The sequence below is a fragment of the Mobula birostris genome, chromosome 4, assembly GCF_030028105.1.
Source record: "Mobula birostris isolate sMobBir1 chromosome 4, sMobBir1.hap1, whole genome shotgun sequence".
Lineage (NCBI taxonomy): Eukaryota > Metazoa > Chordata > Chondrichthyes > Myliobatiformes > Myliobatidae > Mobula > Mobula birostris.
The window spans coordinates 146,110,294-146,134,269 of NC_092373.1; the positions used below are offsets into that span (position 1 = coordinate 146,110,294).

General features: G+C 42.0%; 2 protein-coding genes across 8 annotated transcripts in view; one reads left to right on the top strand and one right to left on the bottom strand.

Annotated features, from left to right (window-relative positions):
• Positions 1-1,627: 1,627 nt before the first annotated feature.
• Positions 1,628-11,073, bottom strand: rab33ba (RAB33B, member RAS oncogene family a). Of its 2 annotated transcripts, XM_072256216.1 has the most exons (3): positions 10,970-11,073; positions 10,225-10,303; positions 1,628-3,450 (listed from the first exon to the last, which is right to left on the bottom strand). In XM_072256216.1, the coding sequence occupies exons 1-3, from the start codon at positions 11,023-11,025 to the stop codon at positions 3,004-3,006; spliced, it is 582 nt and encodes a 193-aa protein (XP_072112317.1). In that variant the 5' UTR covers positions 11,026-11,073; the 3' UTR covers positions 1,628-3,003. The 2 variants fall into 2 exon arrangements, with proteins under 2 accessions (XP_072112317.1, XP_072112316.1); XM_072256215.1 differs by having other exon boundaries at positions 10,225-11,070.
• ugl (ureidoglycolate lyase) overlaps positions 10,523-23,976 on the top strand; it is a 73,700-nt gene continuing 60,246 nt past the window's right edge. Inside the window, exons 1-2 of one of the 6 annotated variants that reach the window (XM_072256209.1) lie at positions 10,523-11,145; positions 16,894-17,088. Coding sequence is in view for 1 of the 6 variants with exons in the window: in XM_072256211.1 (XP_072112312.1) it covers positions 17,080-17,088 (9 nt within the window). In the remaining 5 variants the exon portion in view is untranslated. Of the gene's footprint in view, positions 11,146-16,474; positions 17,089-23,976 lie in introns of those variants that run through there. The other 5 variants (XM_072256210.1, XM_072256212.1, XM_072256214.1 and 2 more) reach the window with 5 other exon arrangements.

A 23,976-nucleotide genomic window follows, 5' to 3' on the forward strand; every position in this document is an offset into this window, starting at 1 on the left:
TGGAAAATGATTACCAATGCGTCCACAATTTCTAGAGCCATCTCCTTAAGTACCCTGGGATGCAGACCATCAGGCCCTGGGGATTTATTAGCCTTCAGTCCCATCAGTTTACCCAACACCATTTTCTGCCTGATGCGAATTTCCTTCAGTTCCTCTGTTACCCTAGGTCCTCTGGCCACTATTACATCTGGGAGATTGTTTGCATCTTCCCTAGTGAAGAAAGATCCAAAGTACCTGTTCAGCTCTTCTGCCATTTCCTTGTTCCCCATAATAATTTCACCTGTTTCTGTCTTCAAGGGCCCAACTTTGGTCTTAACTAATTTTTTCCTCTTCACATACCCAAGAAGCTTTTACTATCCTCCTTTATATTCTTGGTTAGCTTACCTTCGTAGCTCATCTTTTCCCCCCGTATTGCCTTTTTAGTTATCTTCTGTTGCTCCTTAAGTCTCCCAATCCTCTGGCTTCCCACTCATTCTTGTTATGTTATACTTCCTCTATTTTTATACTGTCCTTGACTTCCCTTGTCATCCACGGCCGCCCCTTACTTCCCTTAGAATCTTTCTTTCTCTTTGGAATGAACTGATCCTGCACCTTCCGTATTATTCCCAGAAATACCTGCCATTGTGGTTCCACTGTCATCCCTGCTAGGGTATCTTTCCAGTCAATTTGACCAGCTCCTCCCTCATGGATCCATGGTCCGCTTTGTTCAACTGTAATACTGACACTTCCGATCTTCCCTTCTCCCTCTCAAAATGTAGATTAAAACTTATCATATTATGGTCACTACCTCCTAATGGGTCCTTTACCTCGAGTTCCCTTATCAAATCTGGCTCATTACACAACACTAAATCCAGAATTGCCTTCTCCCTTGTAGGCTCTAATACAAGCTGCTCTAAGAATCCATCTCTGAGGCATTCCACAAACTCCCTTTCTTGGGGTCCAGGACCAACCTGATTTTCCCAGTCTACCTGCATGTTGAAATCCCCCAGAACAACCATAGAATTACCTTTGCGACAAGCCAAATTTAACTCTTGATTTAACTTGCACCCTATATCCAGGCTACTGTTTGGGGGCCTGTAGATAACTCCCATCAGGGTCTTTTTGCCCTTACAGTTTCACAGTTCTATCCACACTGACTCTACATCTCCTGATTCTAAGCCCCCCCTCGCAAGTGACTGAATTTCATTCCTCACCAACGGAGCCACCCCACCGCCTCTGCCAACCTGTCTGTCCCTTCAATAGGATGTATATCCCTGAATATTCATTTCCCAGCCCTGGTCCTCTTGCAGCCATATCTCTGTTATTCCCACAACATCATACTTGCCAATTTCCAACTGAGCCTCAAGCTCATCCACTTTATTTCTTATACTCCGTGCATTCAATTATAATACTTTTAATCCTTTTAAAGTAACACGCTTTGAAAGGCAGTAACATTGTAAAGATTCAGAATCATTTACAAAAATAACTACTTTAGCTGACAGGCAGAAGACCAAGAGTTTAAGTGGAAAGGGGAGTAGGTTTTATAAATTAACTGCGTGTGCTCTTTAGAAGTCAATACAGACATCAACAAAGACTTGAAAATAAAATATTCAGATAATGCAAATCTAAAAGATTGGAACAAACAGAATGACGTTTGTAATTTTTTTAATATTTAAAATTGATTGTTTTAGTGCGAATTTAATAAACTAATGAAGCTATTCTTGATAATGGATTAAGTATGACAATTATTGATTTATTTTCAGCTCGCTCATTACAATGGTGAATTATTAGAAATCCAACCATCATCTGGCAATTCTGGATAGATTACACATTAAAACTCAGCCCTTCATCTTTCATCAGTGGTTACTATTAATACATGCATTTTTAGTCAATAATGAATAAATTGCTTGATAGTTCAGAGTGCAGTCAGTAAATATCTTTTTGCTGCATTGATACAAACAAAAGGAGGCAGAATGAATGATTCTGATATTCTCGCAACACATGTCTTCTCTCATGATGTTTCTCCCCACTTTAATAAGACGGAAGATTTGGCAAACGTTTGTTCAGAAGTACCCACAATCATTCCCTTTGTCAGAGCCAGTCCAGGAATAAATGCACACTGCCTCTTCCTGTCCTCTTACTTTGAGCAAAAATCTTAAAACATGTAAGGCTTTAATTGTCTAAGTTAGACCTTACTAGTCAAATTTAATTAAATCACTTAAAATGTATATTTTCATATTAGCCAAATCATAAAAGAGCAAGTTACATTTCAGCAACACCTATCTGTATGTCATTTGGCAAAACCGAATGCAAATACCACATTGGTGCACTAATACTTTAAAAATAAAATCTTCAATCTTCCCTCCTTTTCCCATCAATATTCTATAAATTTTGCATGAAAGTTACTTTAATCAAATCACCAATTTTCCTATGAAAGCCCAAAAATTTAACCCAACTAACACAGGCATCATAACATTTCCAAGTATGCAGGAAGCACATTTGGTCCCCACTGAAAGTGAAGAGTCAAGATTAATAATAACAACCCATTGCTGCTCTGGTCAGCATCTGGTCAGTGTGGAGATCCTCCTGCTCCCAGACAGTCAGATATTCGCTGTTAACCGACTAAACATCTGAGGGGTTTCCAAGACCAAGACGATTAATTTCAAGATGGAATAGAAAAGATTAAGGAAAAGCTATGAAAAGGACAAGGAAGTATAAAATGACATTAACTGAATAAAAGATATTGGTATTTCTCTTGTACGTTGAGGTACAAAATTAATGACTGATAACCAATACCAGAAAATGGACGCTTTTCAATTCTGGACTGTCCACTGACTTAATTTTCAGTCAGTATTCGCCAGGATGAATCCCAATTCTTGTCATACCACATTTCCTTTGATGGATGGCAACAAGATCTGCCAGGTTCAGTCAGAGAACTTATTGCAGCCTTGTCCACACTCAAAGCAATATTTAGCAGCAAAGCACTTTTCATTCTATTTCAAATGGAAAACAAATCCTTTCTCTTTAACAGTAACACTCCACACCTGGCTTTGGTTCAGATTCCAGCTCAACTTTGGACTGATCTACCTGCAGTTGGCTAAGCATCATGGGCTTGTGGTTCTTTAGTTTATGAGCCAAAGTCATGAAAATGGCTTCTACGTGATCGTTATCGTTTGGGTTCTTAGCCGATGTCTCAAATAGCGGCATGTTTTGAGTATCAGCAAATTTTTGAGCAAGGTCAGTTTTAATTTTGGTGGAGTCTTTCAGGTCACACTTATTTCCCACAAGGATGCGTGGAATTTCCCCACCTAGCGAGTGCTGTTTGCATTCTTCAATCCAGGCTGGAAGGCTCTGGAAGCTAACAGGGTTGGTCACATCGTACACAAAGACAACAGCATGGACGTTCCTGTAGTAGTGCTGCACCATGCTCTTCCGAAAACGTTCCTGGCCAGCTGTGTCCCAAAGCTGAATCTAAAAAAAGGTAAAAACAAAATTTCAGTCACCTGACAATATCTTAACTGCCGTTGAGATAATTATTCACGTGTAGGCAAATTTTCAAAGTTATGAAGGGGGCATTAAGAATCATAACTGTTGTTACCAAGTGGAGCAAGTGCTATACCTGGCCCTACACCTCCTCCCTCACTATCATTCAGGGCCCCAAGCGGTCCTTCCAGGTGAAGCGCCACTTCACACGTGAATCTGTTGTGGTCATCTACTGTATCCAGTGGTCCTGGTGTGGCCTCCTGTATTTCGGTGAGACCCAACATCTTTAAGAGTTGTCCCAAATAACCAGCTGCCCCAATTAACCGACAGGCCAATTAACCAGAATCCACTGTACTTCAACTCTTGACAAAAAGACGAGAAGTGCTTTGGCTAACATAGGCTGTGGGGTAATATAAATAATACAACAAAGAGGATATAAATATTACAAAACAATGGAATTCAATGGGAAGTATGAGCTTTGTCGTCTTTGTGGGAGGCACAGTGGGAACTTACAGGGGAATAAATGTATATTTACATCATTGCAATTTGTAAAACTTAGTTATAAAGATTTTTTTTAAGATTATGAAGACACGCAGTCCTCTTTTATTGTCATTTAGTAATGCATGCATTAAGAAATGATACAATATTTCACAAAACACAGGACAGACCGAGACTGAAAAAAACTAACAAAACCACATAATTATAACATATAGTTACAACAGTGCAACAATACCATAACTTGATGAAGAAGTCCATGAGTACAATAAAAGTTCAAAGTCTCTCAAATGTCCCACATCTCACGCAGACAGAGAGAAGGAAGAAAAATTCTCCCTGTCATACCCGACCACGGTCCGACTCTGAGTCATCCGAAAACTTCGAGCTCTGATCAGCTCTCCGACACCGAATACTGAGCGCCATCCCTATCTGAACGATTTGACCTCCTTCTCGGTTGCCAAAAGCAAGAAAGGCCGGGGATTTTGAGGCCTTCCCTCCGAAAGATTCTTGACCGCGCAGTAACGACAGCAACGAACAAGCGTTTCAAAAATTTTACCAGATGTTCCTCTGTGCTTTCACATCCCTCTCCAACAAATCAGAATTGTCCACAGCCCCTATTTAACAGATAGGATATCATTTTTCATCAGAGGGCTGTGCACACGCAGCGCGCTGCTCTCTCCTCCCGCTGTTAGATTTCAGGGTCCAAATACAAAATTCTTTTAGAAATGTGACATAGCTGTTTAATAAATCCATCGAGAAAGACATGAACTTTGATTTTATACACTGTTCTTTTGTTTATTAACTGAAGAGTCTCTAGTTAAGTATTGTTTTCGAGTGTGGATGTTCCATTTCATACTCTTTCCATGAATGAGAACAACAATTAAGGGTGGAAAAGAGCTGTACTTCTTGGAACTGGGACGAAGTTCACTTTGTGTCCTCAGGATTTATAAAGCACTCCATAATCGGAATCAGGTTTAATATCACTGGCATATGTCACGAAACATGTTGTTCTGCTGCAGCAGTAGATTGCAATACGCAAAAAAACTATAATTTACAGTAAGATATAAAATTAGTCAAGAAAGCAAAAAAAGGAAAAAAAAAGTGTGAGATAGTGTATATGTGTTCACTGTCCAGTCAGAAATATGATGGTTGAGGGGAAGAAGCTGTTCCTAAAACATTGTGTCTGTCTTCAGGCTCCTGTATCACCCTGTTGATGGAAGCAGTGAGAAGAGGTCATGTCCTGGCTGATGGGGGTCCTCAATGACAGATACCATCTTTTTGAAGATGTCCTCAATGCTGGGGAAGCTAGTGCCCGTGACAGAGCTGGCCAAGTTTACAACTTTCTGCAGCTTTTTCCAATCCTGTGCAGTGGCCCCTCCACACCAGACAGTGATGCAACCACCACAGTACATCTGTGGAGATTTGTGAGAGTCTTTGGTGGCATACAAAGTCCTAATGAAATATGGTCGCTGTTGTGCCTATTTTGTAATTGCATCACTAAGTTCAGCCCAGGACAGATCTTCAGAGATGTTGACATCTAGGAACTTGAAGCTACTCCAGCCTTTCCACTGCTGATACCTCGATAAGGAGTGATGTGTGTTTCTCAAATTCTCCTTCCTGAAGTCCATTGGAACTCAGACAGGCAGCATCTATGCAAAGGAATATATTGCTCTAGCATTTTGTGTGTGGTACTCTGGATCTCCATCAACTGCAAAATCTTTTGTGTCCATAACAATGATAAACTTTCGAAATAATTACTGTTGTGATTGGGGGTGGGGGGTTGGAAAGAAAGATAGTTAAAGCAAGTTTATGCATCATATGCTCCTAGAAAGCAATACACAGCGACCCTGTAATACAAACACAAAACTACTAAAGCACGTAACTAAAGTACGTCAGGCAGCAAATGTGACAAGAGAAAGTTAACATTTCAGGCTGAGATCTTTTGAAATAACATTTATGACCAGTGCATCCATCCTGAAGCACTAACCTTGCTTTTCTTTTCACAGATCCTGTTTTATTTTGCTGAGTGTTTTCTGGAGTTTCCTGTTTTTAATGACTAGCTAATGCGTTTTGGAATGTTGAGGGATGGGAGAACTATTTTGTGCTTCTTTTAAATAGTACCAAGGAATCTTTTACATCCTCCATGAGGGCGGATGAGCATTTCTTTTTAAATATAGAAAGATAACAATCAACAGATCTCCAAAATGAAGCATTCTAAAAGAGCAGTTCTTTCCATCTAAACTATTTCCTGTGGCAAGTGGGTCAATAATTCAAAATAATCACAAGCTCACAATTTAAAAAATAAGAAAAGAATTTTTTCCCACAACAGTGGTCAGGAAATTAATAACCTCTCTGATCAACTATAAGAAGTCAGTTCCCCAAATGAATTTAAATAGAAATTGGGAAAGTAAGGATGAGGAAATTACAAGGTTTGGACATGGAATGGGGATAACTGAACAGCTCCAGCAGCCAGAATAACCACCTCTCTGCTCATTTCTATAATTCTAAAGTTTGATAATAATTCCACTTTTCCCCTAGCTATTTATTCCTTCTGATCCATAACATACCAAATCTAAAATAATCATCGATTCTAATGATGATAATAACGATCAGACAGAAAAGACATTGGGTATAATTGAATTATTTACATTAATAATTACTCACAATGAGCTTTAAATTAACCATCAGGGAAGGTAGTATAGGAGCCTGAAGACCCACACTCAACATTTTAGATACAGCTTCTTCCCCACCACCATCAATTTTCTGACCTGTCCATGGTCACTACCTCACTATTCCTCTTTATCACTATTTTTTGGTAACTAAAGGTAATTGTTAATGTCTTGCACAATGCCACAAAAACATTTCACTAAACTTGATTTTGATTAAAATAGGTAAGAAATTTCCAATTACTTAAACTTGCATGCTTTAAATAATTTAGACCCAGTCCTTCCCATGCTCCCAAAATAAACAATTAACTTGCTATTTTGGTGACAGTTCAAAACAGAAAGTGAAGATGAAGCCAAGACAGCTTGAGTTAACTATACAGATATTATGCCTACACTGCGGGAGAGAAAAGATGGCTTTTTTCATTGCCTCCCAAAGAAAAATCTTTGCCAAACAGCCTATTTAAAGGGGCGAAGTAAAATTGCTGAATCACAGCACTGCAGCTGACCACGTTAGATAAGTCCTCCATCTGATATCTTGGGGATTATAAGGACAGTATCAGATCACCAGCATACAAAACAAAGTAGAATGGACACATTTGCCATTTGAGAATGCAAAAAGACAACAAAATTAAAATAGCAAAGAAACTTAAGGCATGGCTCAATTTATATTCAGAAAAATATCCTGTTAACTCTGGAGCAAATATTAATCATTCACCTCCCAACCTTCCTCCACAATTTAGGTACATCATGGTGATCTGTAGGCAAATCTTAATTATTGACCTATGACTATATAATTACTTTACAAAAGAAACTATGCTCTTTGGCTTAAAAGTTTTCATTTAGCAGAGCACTGCAAAACTTCTTTTCAAAATCATTCTTAAATGGTGTTTCAAAAAGATCCCATCCAAATACAAAAAGTTCTGATAATCTGCTGTCTGGTTAGAAATCTTTATGATTCTGTGTCTAGCTTACTAGGTAATGTTTACCATACTCATTTTCCTCTTACCTAGTTCACTGGAAAAATTCATTACTGTGCAACATATAAAAAACTGAACTAAAGCAGTTAACATAGAAGATCTGCTAGTCCGGCATCTGAAATCCCAAGCATGCCAGAACAGAGTTTTACTGCACCACTATATCTGCCTGTACACAACGTATAAGGAAAAGCACAGCCAAGAGCAGAAAAGTTCTTGACATTGCATCACCATTAACATCTACAATTGCAAAGGTCCCCATAACAAAACGCCAGACAGAATCCAGTTTAGTGAATGAAATATGAGGAGTCCACCAAAAAGAAAACAATTGGAGAGAAAGGCAACAGGCTTTTTCTGAAGTCTACTGCTATGGGGGATACTCTTCATTCATCCATCCTTACAAGTTAAAGTAACTTGATTTTCCTTTTCATCAGTTCTGACAAAAGTTCATGTTGAAATGTTAATGCTTTTCTCCTTCTACTCAATATTGGTCTCTCTCACAAGCTTACTCCTAAAACTATGTTTTTCTGATCATAAGAAATACCACTAAATGTCATCACATTAATTTCCTTGTGGCAATCAGTGTCACACAGCAGAACTACATTTTTGGTGTGGTCTCATCAGAGAACCCAACATGAACTCTGTGTACCTCAAAACTCAAACTTAGCTTATGCGTGACACAGAGTTATACATAACTTGGACAAGGAGGGGAAAAATATCAGTGAAGGATGCTCCCATCCTAACCAGTCCACCACCATTTACTTTCACATCACTTATATTTTACTGGTGGAAGATAATCAATACTACCTGCCCACACAGACAATGCTCTCAGAAGAGCCCGAGGTCACTGACGTGAAACATTAACACTGCTTTTTTTCCTGGCTTTTATATATAAAAAAAATTCATAGGTAATTTCAGGAAACAGGTTGAGGTGGGGGACATTAGAGATTTTACAAATAATGAATCATGGACAATTTACAATGAGACCATTTGGCCTATTGTGTCTCTGTAAAACAGTAACTTAATCCTACATTTTAACAACTTTGTGGGAAACCCTAGATTATAGTTCTCGAACTGTATACCCAAGAACCCCATTAACTGTGATAGGTTGTTCTGCCTCGACCACCCAAAAGTCAGCTCAGCACACTATTTGAAATTGATTCAGGTTAGGTTATTATCATACACCATCACTGAAGTACAGCACAGAAAAAGGCCCGACAGTCCACGCCAAAAACACTTAAACTGTCTACTCCCATCGACCTGTACTGGGATCATAGCTCTCCATACCCCCGCCATCCATGTACTTATCCAAACTTCTCTTAAATGTGGAAATCGAGCTCGCATGCACCACTTGTGCTGGCAGCTCATTCCACACTCTCACGATCCTCATGTTCCCCTTAAGCTTTTCACCTTTCACCCTTAACCCATTACCTCTGGCTGTAGTCAGTGGAAAACCCCTGCATTTACCCAATCTACATATGCCCCTCAATATTGTATACCTCTATCAAATCGCCTCTCAATCTTCTACATTCTAAGGAATAACGCCCTAAAATATTCAATCTTTCCTTCTAACTCAGGTCCTCCAGACCCAGCAAAACTCTTGTAAATTTTCTTTGTATGCTCTCAACCTTGTTTACATCTTTCCTGTAGGTAGGTAACCAAAAAACACACACACAATATTCCAAATTAGGCCTCACCAATGATACAACTTCAACATAACATTCTACATTGATTTATGAAAGTCAATGTGCCCACAGCTTTCTTTACAACCTTATCTACCTGTGTCAGCACATTCAACGGATTATGGACCTATATTCCCAGGTCCCCTTGTCCTACACACTCAATGCCCTCACTGTGCAAGATCTACCCTGGTTGAACCTACAGAAGTGCATTAAATTCCATCTGCCATTTTCAGCCCATTGTTCCAGCTGATGCAGATCCCTCTGCAAACTATGTATGATAGCCTTCCTCTCTACAACCCCCAATCTCGGTGTCATCCACAAATGTGCTGATCCAGTTGACCACATTATCATCCGGATAAAACACAATAGAACATCTGCAGGTGCTGGAAATCCACAGCAACACACACAATGCTGGAGGAACTCAGCAGGCCCAGCGCATCTATGGGAAAGAGTAAACAGCCGAAACGTCAACTGTTTACGCTTTTCTATAGATGCTGCCTGGCCTGCTGAGTTCCTCCAGCATTGTGTGTGTTGCTCTTATCATCCAGATCATCGATATGGATGACAAACAACAATGGACCCCACGACACAGGCCTCCTAGTCAGTAAGGCAACTATCTACTACAATTCCCTGACTTCTTCCACAAAGCTAATATCTAATCCAATTTACTACCTCATATTGAATGCCAAGCGACTGAAGCTTCTGGACCAACCTTGTGAAATACCTTGCTAAAGTTCACACAGACAACATTCACTAACTTGCCTTCATCCACTTTGTTGGAAACTTCCTCGAAAAACTCTACAAACATCGTGTAAAATTCCTCGCCTGTGTATGCGGTAATAATAAATATAATTAACACAGCGACAGGCAAAACATCGGAGGATGCACTTTACCTATCGAATGGGGGGAGGGCAATAGGTGGTGGAGGCGGGATGTTGGCGTTACCTTTATTTTTTCTCCGTCTATCTCCACCGTCTTCTCTCGGAAATCCACCCCGATGGTGGCTTCAGTCTTGTCGGGGAACCTGCCGGCGCAGAAGCGGTAAGTCAGGCAGGTCTTGCCTACGCCCGAGTCGCCAATGACGATGATCTTATAGATCCTGGAACGGGGCGGCGCGGTGAACATCTGCGAGCCGGCTGGGCGAGCGCCGGGCGCCGGTGAGTCTGTGGCTGACGCCCCCACCTCTCCTCCCTTAAAGGACATAACTCCGAGAAAAAGGGAGGGTGAGCAATAAACTGTGAAGTGAGCGGCGTCCTGTTCTGTGGCGCGCTGGCCGGCTCAGCGTTCCAACCGCCCGCCGCGCTTCAGCTCGAGCAGCTCAATCCCGCCGCGCTGGCCGGCTCAGCGTTCCAACCGCCCGCCGCGCTTCAGCTCGAGCAGCTCAATCCCGCCGCGCTGGCCGGCTCAGCGTTCCAACCGCCCGCCGCGCTTCAGCTCGAGCAGCTCAATCCCGCCGCGCTGGCCGGCTCAGCGTTCCAACCGCCCGCCGCGCTTCAGCTCGAGCAGCTCAATCCCGCCGCGCTGGCCGGCTCAGCGTTCCAACCGCCCGCCGCGCTTCAGCTCGAGCAGCTCAATCCCGCCGCGCTGGCCGGCTCAGCGTTCCAACCGCCCGCCGCGCTTCAGCTCGAGCAGCTCAATCCCACCGCGCTGGCCGGCTCAGCATTCCAACCGCCCGCCGCGCTGGCTGCACCTCAGCGTCCCGTAGCCACGTCGCAGCAGCCGGCCGCCGTCTCGCCGTTTACCCATCACACATCACCCACACCCCCGATCTGCTGAATGGAAGAAGGGAAAACACGGCTCAAGTACCGAGAAAGTATCGCGAGAGCTCCCCTGGAGAGGCTACAAACCCTATTCTTCTCCAGAGAAGTAGCAGTCTTTTCTTAAACGCTCAAAACCGATTTTTCTTTCTCTGCACTATTTGTTTCAAATAGATGATTTTGCAACAGTTTTTACTGGTTGGGGTTTTCCATAAATCTGGACAGAGTACTTAATTTTATTTTGTTCGGATGGGAAAGTTGCCGCAGGTTACCTGGGAGCTAATGGTAAACAGGGGAACAATTGCTTACTCCTTCTGCTAGAGATGGTGAATAATTTGTATTCCGATTCTGGAAGAGTAATTTATATTCTGCTGAAATAATTTCATGTTTGAAATCTTATCAGTTTATAGTATTACTAAATACACATAGTTAAGGCTGATAGTCCTAAAGCGACTTCCAAGCAGTAAAGTACTGTTGATATCTGTATATTTAAAAGCCAGTTGCTAAAATTGTTTTGGAAAGACACACTAAAGCTCACGTATGCGTCACTTTATCCTGAGATATTCCATCTGTTCTAGCCATTAATCCTCAAACCTCTATGTAACGTTAAAAAACAATGTTATCTCTTTTTACCCCAGCTCTGGCATAAGGTCTTTATGGAGAATTAACTTTATTTTCTCTCTCCACGTACGTTGCCTGACTTGCAAAGTACTTGCAGTATTCTCTCCCTTTGTTTTGGATATTCAGCATCTTCAGATTTTGATTTTTGATGTACTGTATCAATTATGATGTCTATGCAGTCAGACTTGAATGAACACGATGCATATGTAATAGCAGTTCCCTTCGTCTTTCTGTGTTTTTCAATATACCTTCTGTGCTTGTGTGCAGACACGGTTACAATTATTGTCTTACCACTACCACCCTTTCATACTCCACTATCACATATATTTCAATGAAGCAAAGAGCAGCAATGTGAACAAAATAAAATATCCCAAACAGCAAAGTAAAATAGCTAGAACATTTGTTTTGTGATGTTAGTTTGGTATTGAATATTGGCAAGGATGCTGGAGAGAGTATTCTTGTACTTATTCAGAATAATGCCATCAAATCTGACAGCCCCCTCAGAAGACAACTTTGATTTACAACAATATTTATCTGCATGCCAGATAGATGTTCACCGAATGTCACTTGATCCCATAGTGTTGAGTCACTTTCTTCAGGAGGATCATATTGTTTGACCTGCTTCCACTCTGGTTTTACAGACTGAGGTCAATATGGAAAGTATTGACTTACTAAAGAAGGGGAAAAAGCTGGCTAGTGGAACCAGTGAATGGGTAGTCTATGAGGTGGTATGTACCTTTTACAATATGCAAATGGTTTCTGAGTCCTGTTGATGCATAAATGTAAGGTTTTGTATAACCATCCTGAATGCCCTTCTCCGTATTTGGCAATCACAGGCCGGTGATGTTGCATTTTTTTCAAGGAGGCTTTGTGTACATCCTTGAATCTATACCTTTGTGCATCAGTAATTACTTCCCATGCCTGCACTCAAAATAGAGTGTCTGTTTCACAAGTCTGTTGTGGAGCATTCGAATGATGTGCCCTTCTTAAATATAGTGGACAAAACTAGCTAGGATCTCTTGAATTCTGGAAAAGGATAGTGACATTGGTTTGCATGTCCTTCCAGTACATTGGTGGCGTCTTTCTCATGTCTTGAAAGAACGGCTACAGATAGTCCAGGTGTAAGAAGTTTAATGGAGGGAAGAGATAACTGCTGCCTTGTAAATTGTGTTTTCAATCACTGATGTCCAAACACCCTTTTCTTCGGTCAACCAAAAGCAGCATTGGTGCATAGCAAGAAATGGTCAATTTCATCATCAATGCCTGTCGTCATTGAGGGAGGGTTTATGAGATGTGGGAAGTCATCCATATTTTCCAGAGTCATTCATTGTGTGAACCTTCATTGGTGGGGGTGAGGTGTGATTTGGTCCAATTGGGATGGGTGGTGAAGGACCATCTATCTTGTAGATGCTCATCCTCTCATATGAATCAGCGAATGATATTCATTTATTGCTTTCATGTGTACTGAGGATCGCTGGAAAGCTTTCATTTTGTATGCCATCCTGATAGTTCGTGCCATCTAAATGTTATGCTATGCATGTCAGTCACAAAGTTAAACCAATCAACACGACATATGACATGAATGGACAGATTCTTGAAACAGTCACCCACCACCCATATCTTGTTGTTGAAATTAGCAAGGATCTTAACTGGGCATGCCACATCAATCAGATTTCAGCCAAAGCGAATAAAATGCTGGGTATCCTGAGAAGAAGCCTCCGCTCATGTAGTAAACCCATCAAGGACATGGCATACAAGACACTCGTCCATCCAAAGTTTGAGGATTGCACGGCCATACGGGATCCCCATCAAACTAACACAAAGAAGTCCATCGAAAAAATCCAACGCTGTGCTGCTCGCTTTGTGTTAAACGATTACGACAGGAAATCCAGTGTCACCAACATGCTCTCTAACCTTCAATGGGAACCACTTGAAAACCGATGTATTAAACTACGGTTAATTTTCATTTTCAAAGAAGTTCACAACATCACTCCATCAAACATCCAAATTTGTCACAGGGTCAGTTCACCTCGACAGCAAACTGGACCTCACATATTGGAAACAACAGGAATTCTGCAGATGCTGGAAATTCAAGCAACACAACTCAAAGTTGCTGGTGAACGCAGCAGGCCAGGCAGCATCTCTAGGAAGAGGTACAGTCGACGTTTCAGGCCGAGACCCTTCATCAGGACTAACTGAAGGAAGAGTGAGTAAGAGACTTGAAAGGGGGAGGGGGAGATCCAAAATGATAGGAGAAGACAGGAGGGGGAGGGGGATGGAGCCAAGAGCTGGACAGGTGATTGGCAAAGGGGATATGAGAGGATCATGGGACAGGAGGTCCGGGGAGAAAGACAAGGGGGGGGGAACCAGAGGATGGGCAAGGGGTATAGTCAGAGGGACAGAGGGAGAAAAAGGAGAGTGAGAGAAAGAATATGTGTATAAAAATAAATAACGGATGGGGTACGAGGGGGAGGTGGGGCATTAGCGGAAGTTAGAGAAGTCGATGTTCATGCCATCAGGTTGGAGGCTACCCAGACGGGATATAAGGTCTTGTTCCTCCAACCTGAGTGTGGCTTCATCTTTACAGTACAGGAGGCCCGTGGATAGACATGTCAGAATGGGAATGGGATGTGGAATTAAAATGTGTGGCCACTGGGAGATCCTGCTTTCTCTGGTGGACAGAGCGGAGGTGTTCAACAAAGCGGTCTCCCAGTCTGCGTCAGACCCCTCCTGTCTTCTCCTATCATTTTGGATCTCCCCCTCCCCCTCCCACTTTCAAATCTCTTACTAACTCTTCCTTCAGTTAGTCCCGACGAAGGTTCTCGGCCTGAAACGTCGACTGTACCTCTTCCTAGAGATGCTGCCTGGCCTGCTGTGTTCACCAGCAACTTTGAGTTGTGTTGCTCACATATTGGAAACTCCTTCATTCGATAAGATTTGCTACCAGTACTCCCTCTACCCAAGATCAACAAGAGAGTGGAATCTTCTGCCGCCAGACCTGCACAGTATTTCTGACATTAATATTTTTAAAGATAGACTCAATCAAATCGATTTAGGGGATCTAGTCAAAAAAGCTTACTTTACAATTTAACTCCCATGCCTTCCACGCTGACTGCGCGTTATAACAGCCATCCGGCAGTGCTTGCCCAGTACCAAGCAGAAGCAGAAGTACATTGGTGTAATAAAAAGAAAACAGATTGCAGAAGATAGTGTAGTTGCAAAGAAAGTACAGTACAGAGAGAGAAATAAACTGGGAGATCAAGAGTTCACAAGTTCATCTTTTAGCATAAAAGAAGTCTGTTCAACAGTTAGATAACAGTGGGACGAAAGCTGTCCTTGAGTCTGGTGCTCTGTGCAATCAGGCGTTTGTATCTTCTTCCTGACGGGAGAGGGAAGAAGAAAGAATGATCGAGATGGCAGAAGCCTTTGTAGGTCTCTGACGAAGGGTTCCGGCCCGAAACGTTGACCGATCTTTTCCGCGGATGCTGCCCGACCTGCTGAGCTCCTCCAGTGTGTTGTGAGTGTGGCCTTTGTAGGTCGCTTCCCCGAGGCAGCGGGAGGTATCTATAGAATCAATGAAGGGAGGCTAGTTTGCATGATGGACTGAGCTGAATTCGGAACTCTCTGCAATTTTGTTTGGTCCTGGAAGAGCGGTTGCTGTGACACGCAATGGACTGGAACTTGGGTTTTGAATGTGAGTAAATGCAAGCGCCTTCAACTGTAGAGATTGGTTCTGGAGGTTAGATGCCATAAGTTGAATAATTCTATGTAAGTTCTGAAGATTAGCTTCAATGCAACAAAAAGGTCATTGGAGGTGAGGTGCAGCTTTCCAGTGAGAAAAACTGGAAGAAGTATTGGGGCAAATATGAAGCCTTGTTTGACAACAGACTTCGCTGAGGTTGGCTCTGCTGTAGACACAGGGGCCATTTCTTCTGTGCTATCATGTTGCTTATGTAAGATGGAGGCAGGTTTAGAAGGTGGCTAAATTTGAGGAGATGTGAGCTTGAAAAAGACCATCTAAAATGGCTGATGTTGCTCCCTGCATTTTCCTAAAAGTGTCGCATAGTGAAATTCATGTCCATTGTGGCGCTGCATCTTGATGACCATCGGCTGGTATGGGAGAACAAAGATGTAGTAGACTGGGGCTACAAGGAAGTAGTCACCCCTAAGTTTCAGGAGGCAGGTACCCTGGTGATTGTCAGGAGAGGGAAAGTGAAGGGGCAGCCAATACAGAATACCCCTTTGGCCATTCCCCTCAATAATAAGTATACCACTTTGGGTACTATTGGGGGAATGGCCTACGGTGAAAGCTTCAGCAAGCAGGTCTCTGGCACTGAGCCTGGCTTTGTAGCTCAGAAGGGAATGGGGGAAGAAGAGGAGTGCAGTAATGATAGTTAAAGGGAGAGACAGGAGATTCTGTGGATGTGAAAGAGACACCTGGATGTGTATGTTGCCTCCCGACTATCACAGTCAGAGATGTCTTGGGTCAGGTACACAGCAATCTAAAGAGTGAACTGCCGGAAGTCATGGTACATATTGGTACTACTGGCATAGGCAGGAAAAGGGATAAGGTCCTGTGCCACGGGCCAGTGAGGGTTAAAGTAGGATAAGTAGGCAGATGAATGTGTGGTTGAGAAATTGGTGCAGGGGGCAGAGTTTCAGATTATCGGGTCTTTGGGATCTCTTCTGTTGAAGATATGACATGTACAAAAAGGGCGGGTTATACCTGAACTCAAGGGAGACCAATATTCTTGCATGTATGTTTGTTGGAGCTGCTGGGGAAGGTTTAAGCTAATTTGGCAGGAGGATGGGAACCAGAGTGTTAGGGTAGACGATGGGGTAGTTGGTATACAAGCAAAAGCGGTGTGTAGTGAGAGTGTGAAGAATTGAAAGGGCAAAATTGCAGTCAGTGGGATGGGTTGAAGTGTAAAATGGGGGCAAAATTGAAAAGGGTAACAAATACAGGACTGAAGGTGTTATATTTGAATGCATGTAGTAGACAGAACAAGGTAGATGATCTTGTAGTGCAGTAAGAGATTGGCAGATATGATGTTGTGGGCATCAATGAATTGTATCTAAAAGATTATAGTTGGGAGCAAATTAAATCCTTTCCAGTCGAGATGGTGCCAATATACAGCGCTCCCTCGGTGGACATCTTCCAGATAGCAAATGAAAATAGCTTTTTTACTACTTCTATGTCTGTTTTTCTCCTTAAATGTGTTTCCGGGACTGTAAGGGCCTGGGATTTACAGTTCGGAGATCGTTTGAGTAATCCAGCACTTTACTGGCTTCGAAAAGATTCCAGGAAGCGACGCATACTCGGACAGCGTTGATGCAAAGAAACTTCAAGACAGGGCGCGAGATGACGTTTGACTCCATTTCACCATTTGAAGTGTCGAGGAAGACTGAAGCATCAAGGTGAATGCAGAAGGTGAGTGAGAGAGCGAGAGTTTCAGTGCCGACTGCCTGCCGTTTGTTTACTGCCGGAGAAGCAGTCTGTGAGTGGCCTATCACTGTGTGGCTCACTGTGGCAGGCGGGTAGACATTTCTGCCTCCTGTGCTGTCCCTCTCTTTTGAAGAATGTCGGTGATATCATAAGGTAGCTCTGCATGTATGGATTGGACTACTGTGTTCATGGACTGTGGACGTTTTCAGACATGGTTTTTATATTCTGTGTTTTTTATTGCCTATTCCTTTTCCGTTTTGTTGTGAAGGGGAGTATAGCAGCGGAATTAAACTATTTGGCCCATCAAGTCTGCTCCACCATTTCATCATGGCTGATCTCGGCTCCAATCTCCTGTCTTCTCCCTGTATCCCTTCATGTCCTAACCAATCAAGAATCTTATCAATCTCTGCCTTGAATATTCGTAAAGACTTGGCCTCCACAGCTGCCTGTGGCAAAGAATTCCACAGGTTCACCGTTCTCTAGCTGACCTCCTCATCTCTGTTCTAGAAGGACACCCCTCTCTTCTGAGGCTGTGTCCTCTGGTCTTAGACTCTCCTACCGTGGGAAACATCCTCTCCACGTCTATTCTATCACGGCCTTTCACTATTCAATAGGTTTCACTGAGGTCACCTCTCATTCTTCTGAATTCCAGTAAATATAGGACCAGAGCCATCAAATGCTCTTCATATGACAATCTTGGAATCAGTTTTGGGAACCTCCTTTGAGCACATCTCTCCAATTTCAGCACATCTTTTCTAAGATAAGGGGCCCAAAACTGCTCACAATACTCCAAGTAAGGTCTCACCAATGCTTTACAAAGTCTCAGCATTATATCCTTGCTTTTATATTCTAGTCTTCTTGAAATAAATGCTAACATTGCATTTGCCTTCCTCACCACTGACTCAATCAGCAAGTTAACCTTTAGGGAATCATGTAGAAGGACTCCCAAGTCTCTTTGCACCTCAGTTTTTGTTACTTTCTCTCCATTTAGAAAATATCCAACTCTTCCATTTCTTCTACCAAAGTGCATGACTATACACTTCCCAACACAGTTTTTCTTCTGCCACTTCTTAGCCCATTCTCTTAATCTGTCGAAGTCCTTCTGTAGCCTCTCTACTTCCTCAAAACCACCTACCCCTCCACCTACCTTCTTATCATCTGCAAAACCATCAATTCCATTATCTAAATCATTGTCATATAGTACAAAAAGAATCAACCCCAACACAGACCCCTGTGGAACACCATTTGTTACAGGTAGCAAACCAGAAAAGGTTCTTTTTATTCCCACTCTTTGCATCCTGCTATTCAGCCACTACTTTATCCATCCTAGGATATTTCCTGTAATACCATGGACTCGTAGCTTGTTAAGCAGCCTCATGTGTGGCACCTTGCCAAAGGTCTTCTGAAAATCCAAGTACACAACATCATCTGATTCTCTTTTGTCTATCCTGCTTGTTATTTCTTCAAACCATTCCAACAGATATGTCAGGAAAGATTCCCTTTGAGGAAACTGTGTTGACTGTGGCCTATCTTATCATGTGCCTCCAAGTACCCTGAGATCTCATCCTCAATAATCAATTCCAACATCTTCCCAGCCACTGAGGTCAGACTAAATGGCCTATAGTCTTCTTTCTTTTGCCTCTCCCTTCTTGGAGAATGGAGTGACATTTGCAATTTTCCAGTCTTCCGGAACCATTCCAGAATCTACTGATTCTTAAAAGTTCATTACTAATGCTTCCACAATCTCATTAGCCACCGCTTTCAGAACCCTGGGGCGTTCACCATCTGGTCCAGGTGACTCATCTACCTTCACACCTTTAAGTTTCTCAAGAATCTTCTCCCTAGTTATGATAACTTCACACACTTTATGCCCCCTGACTCCTGGAATGTCCACCATACTTTTGCTGTCTTCCACAATGAAGACCGGTGCAAAGTACTTACTCAGTTTGTCCGCTATTTTGATGTTCCCTATTGCTACCTCTTCAGCGTTGTTTTCCAGTGGCTCGATATCCATTCTTACCTCTCTTTTACACTTTATGTATCAGAAGAAACTTTTGGTATCCTCTTTAAAATTATTGGCTAGCTTACTTTTGTATTCCATTTTAATCTTCTTGATGAGTTTTTAGTTGCCTTCTGTTGGATTTTAAAAACTTCCCAATCCTCTAACTTTCCACTCTCTCCACAGTCATCAGGATCCCTGACACCTGAAAATTCTACTGTACTGTGGGTGTCTTCCACAGTGAAGACTGATGCAAAATACTTATTCAATTCATCTGCCATTTCCTCATCTCCCATTACTACCTCTCCAGCATCGATTTCCAGCAGTCTGGTATCCGCTCACATTTACATTTTATGTATCTGAAGAAACTTTTGGTATGCTGTTTAATATTATTGGCTATCTTACTTTCATATTCCATTGTTACCTTAATGATTTTTTTAGTTGTCTTCTGTTCATTTTTAAAAGCTTCCCAATCCTTTAACTTCCCACTACTTTTTGTTGTATGATATGTCCTCTCTGGCTTTTATGTTGGCTTTACTTCTCTTGTTAAAAGTGATTGCGTCATCTTTCCTTTAGAATACTTATTCCTCTGGGATGTATATACCTTCCGTATTGCCTCCAGAAATTCCAGCCATTGCTGCTCTGCCAACATCCCTGCCAGTGTCCTTTTCCAATCAGTTCTGGCCAGTTCCTCTGACATGCCTTTGTAATTCCCTTTACTCCACTGTAATATTGATACATCTGACTTTAGCTTCTCCTTCTCAAATTTCAGGGTGAATTTGATCATATTTTGATCACTTGCCCCTCAGTGTTCGTTTACCTTAAACTCTCAAATTAATTCTGGTTCATTGCACAACAGCCAGTCCAGAAAAGCTGATCCCATCGTGGGCTGAGCTGTGAACTGCTCTAAAAAGACCATCTCATAGGCAGTCTAGAAATTCCCCCTCTTGGAATCCAGCACCAATCTGATTTTCTTAATCTACCTGTATACTGAAATCCCCCATGACGATTGTAACATTGCCCTTTTGGCATGCACTTTCTATCTCCTATTGTAATTTGTAGACCACATCCTTACTACTGTTTGGGGGTCCATATACAACTCTCATCAGGGTATTTTTAGCCTTGCAGTTCCTTGGCTCTATCCACAATGATTCAACACCTCCCGACCCTATGTAACCTCTTTCTAATGATTTGATTTATTTTTATTACCAACAGAGCAACACCGCCCCCTCTACCTTCCTGCCTGTCCTTTCAATACAATATGTATCTTTGAACATTAAGCTCTGAGCTATAATCTTCTTTCAGCCATGATTCAGTGATGCCTACAACATCTTACCTGCCAATCTGCAACTGTGCTACAAGTTCCTCTACCTTATTCTGTATACTGTGCAATTCAAATATAACACCTTCAGTCCTGTATTCACCATTTTCGATTTTGTCTGCCTTTTATCTTGCAGCTCATCCCGTTGACTGCAATTTTGCCTCATCAGCAGCCTCTCCTCACTACACATTGCCTCCGTTTGTAAACCAGCTACCTCATCTTCAGCACAATTATCCACATTTCCCACAATACTACTTGCATTGAAATATACACAGCTCAGGACACTAGTTGCACCATGCTCAACCCTTTGATTACTAACTTTGTCTGAGGTCTTGCCTCCACAACCTCTCCATTAACTGTTCTGGCACTCTGGTTCACATCCCCCTGCAACTCTAATATGAACCCCACTGTGCAGCATTAACGAACTTCCCGTTAGGATATTAGTCCCCCTCCAGTTCAGGTGCAAACTATCCCATCTGTACAGGTCCCACCTTCCCTGGAATAGAACCCAATGATTCAAAAATCTTATGCCCTCCATCCTACACCAAATCCTTAGCCATATATTAAACTGTATAATCTAACTAGTTCTGTCCTCACTAGCACGTGGCATGGGTAGCAATCCTGAGATCACAACCCTGGAGGTCCTGCCCTTTAACTTAGCACTTAACTCCCTGAGCTCCCTTTGCAAAACCTCATCACCCGTCTCATACATGTCATTGGTACCTACATGGACCATGACCTCTGGCTGTTCACGCTCCCATTTAAGAACTCAGAGGACTCAATATGAGATGTTCCGGACCCTGGCACCTAGAAGGCAATGGAATCTTGTTCTGGCCCACAGAATTCCTGTCTGTTCCTCTCACTACCAAATCCCCTATCACCTCAACGTGCCTTTTCTGCCCACCATTCCCTTCTGAGTCACATCCAAAAACATTGCAAAGAGGAAGAGGTAATCTAAAGTGAGGATGAGGCAACAGTGGCTGACAAGAGAAGTCAAAGACAGCATAAAAGCCAAAGAGGCAGCATATAATATAGCAAAAATTATTGGGAAGTTAGAGGATTGGGAAACATTTAAAAATCAATAGAAGACAACTAAAAAAATCATAAGGAGAGAAAAGATTAAATATGAAGGTAAGCTAGCTAGTAATATAAAAGAGGATGTTGAAAGTTTTTTCAAATATATAGAGAGTAAAAGAGAGGATAGAGTGGATATCAGACCACTGGAAAATGATGCCGGAGAACGAGTAATGGGGGGCAAAGAAATGGCAGACAAACTTGATACGTACAGTGCCTTGGAAGAAGTATCCAGCCTCCAACCTTTTTTTCCACATAAATGAGTATTATAACCAGGGATTTTGATCAATTTAACTGAGAGTTTTTATTTGTGAATCATATACAGTATTCATTTTTTCACAGTAGAGCCCTAAAAAGTAGGGACAATTGTAAAGCAGGAAAAACTGAAATGTCAGCAGTTCAAAAGTATTCAACCCCCTTTGTTCAGTACTTAGTTGAATCACCTCTCACAAATATTACAGCCAGTACTCTTTTGGATAAGTCTCTATTAGCTTTGCACAATGTGATGCAGCAAGATTTTCCCATTCCTCCTTGCAAAATTGCTCAAGCTGCGTCAGGTTAGTTGGGGATGTAGCAGTAGACAGTAATCTTGAGGTCTTGCCAGAGATGTTTGATCAGGTTAAGGTCAGGACTCTGACTGGGCCACTCAAGGACATCTTGAAGCCAGTCCATGGTTGCTCTGGCAATGTGCTTTGGGTTGTTGTCCTGGTTAAAGATGAACTTCCTCTCCAGTTTAAGTTTTCTGGCAGAAGTCAGCAAGTTTTTATCCAGGATCTCTTTGTATTTAGCAGCATTCATCTTCCAGTCAATCCTGACCAGATTTCCAGTCTCTGCTGCTGAAAAGCGTCCCCACGCATAATGCTACCTCCACCATACTTTACAGTAGGGATGGTATTATCTGGCAGTTTTAGATTTGCACCACATTTACTGCTTAGTGGCGAGGCCACGAAGTTCCATTTCAGTCTCATCTGAGCTCACAATTTCCTTCCACATTGTTGCAGTATCTTCTAAGTGGCATTTTGCAAAGCTGTTATGGGTAAGGATATGCTTTTTCTTTTAGCCAGGGCTTCTACCTTGCCACTCTTCCATAAGTACCTTTTTTGTGCAAGGCTTAGAGATTGTGGAGCCATGAACTTCATCTCCAGTTTCAGCCACTGACTTCTGCAGCTCACTCAGAGAGACTGTTGGTGTCACAGTAGCCTTCATACAAGTGCCATTCTTCTCTGGTGACTAAGTTTAGAGGGGCAACTAGGAATCGTGGCTGTGGTATCATATTCCCACTTTTACAATGGACTGCACAGAGTTCTGAGGTATACTCAGTGCCTTTGAGATAGCCTTGTACCAGTCCTCAGATTTGTGCTTCTCTATTATCATTTCCCTGACTTGTCTTGAATGTTCTTCAGTTTTCATTTGGTTTGGTCAGTTGAAAATCTACCCTACTGTTGGAGCTTACAGATAGAGGGAGTATGAATTCTTATGAATTCATTGAAATAGGTGATCCTCCAATATTCTACATCAACACATTGGGTGAGTTGGTAAGGTCATATATTGTACCTGAGGAAATTTAGCGTAGTAATTACAAAAGGGGATGAACATTTATTCAGCCTCATAATTTTAGATTTCAATTTTAAATAAATTGTTCACAGGTTTGATAATTTTTCTTTTGGTTTGACATATTGCACAATGTTTTATAGATTAGTTCAGAAGTTCCACTTCAACATACTTTGAATTTAGAAAATGAGACAGTAAAATGCGAAAATTATTGTGGGGCCAGGTCATTGTGTATATTTGAAGTGGAGCTTGATAGGTCTTGATTAGACTAGACCATAAAGGTCACAGAGAGATGGCGGGAGATAGATAATAAACCAGCCATGATGGACTGGAGGAGAAGATTTGATGGGCCAAATGGCCTAATTCTGCTCCTATGTCTTATAATCTTCTGGTCTTATGAATTGTTGGAATTCACACTGCAATTTTTGGAGCAACTGTTTGACTAAAGGTTTGAGGTGATTGAGCAGGATTCTGGCAATGACTTTTCATATGGCAGGTAGCAGAAAGAGTCCCTCAGGTTGCCAAAGCTGGTTGCCTATTTCTCGAAAGTGATCATGATTATACTAAGAAATCTTTCTGATATCTTAGTATGCCCTCCTCTTTCCAGATGTGGAGAACAAAATGGATTGTGACTGAAGCTTCACTGTCCAGTTTTAGAACTTTAAAGGGATACTCTCAGTTTCATAAATTTTCTTCCTTACTTTAGTTCAGATATAGATTTTTGAATATCTTATTCAGTAGAGGGCAAGGCTGAACCAAATGGACTGTTGTTGGATTTATGTAACAAGGGTGAACACATCAAGAACAGATTTGCAGTTGAAGAGACCTTTGAAGTGTTCCCTCAAATGAGTATGACTAACTCTCTGTCCTTAATAAGTTCATCTCCATTCTAAGCCCTCAGTGAGTTGAGATCTTGGTTGTTTGTGCT

What these genes read in the sequence shown, in the direction of transcription:
- rab33ba (XM_072256215.1), bottom strand. Translation starts at nt 10,482, where the DNA reads ATGTCCTTTAAGGGAGGAGAGGTGGGGGCGTCAGCCACAGACTCACCG. An exon ending in TAGACGGAGAAAAAATAAAG is followed by an intron (nt 3,451 to 10,224) that starts GTAACGCCAACA and finishes ACCTTTTTTTAG; the next exon opens with ATTCAGCTTTGGGACACAGC.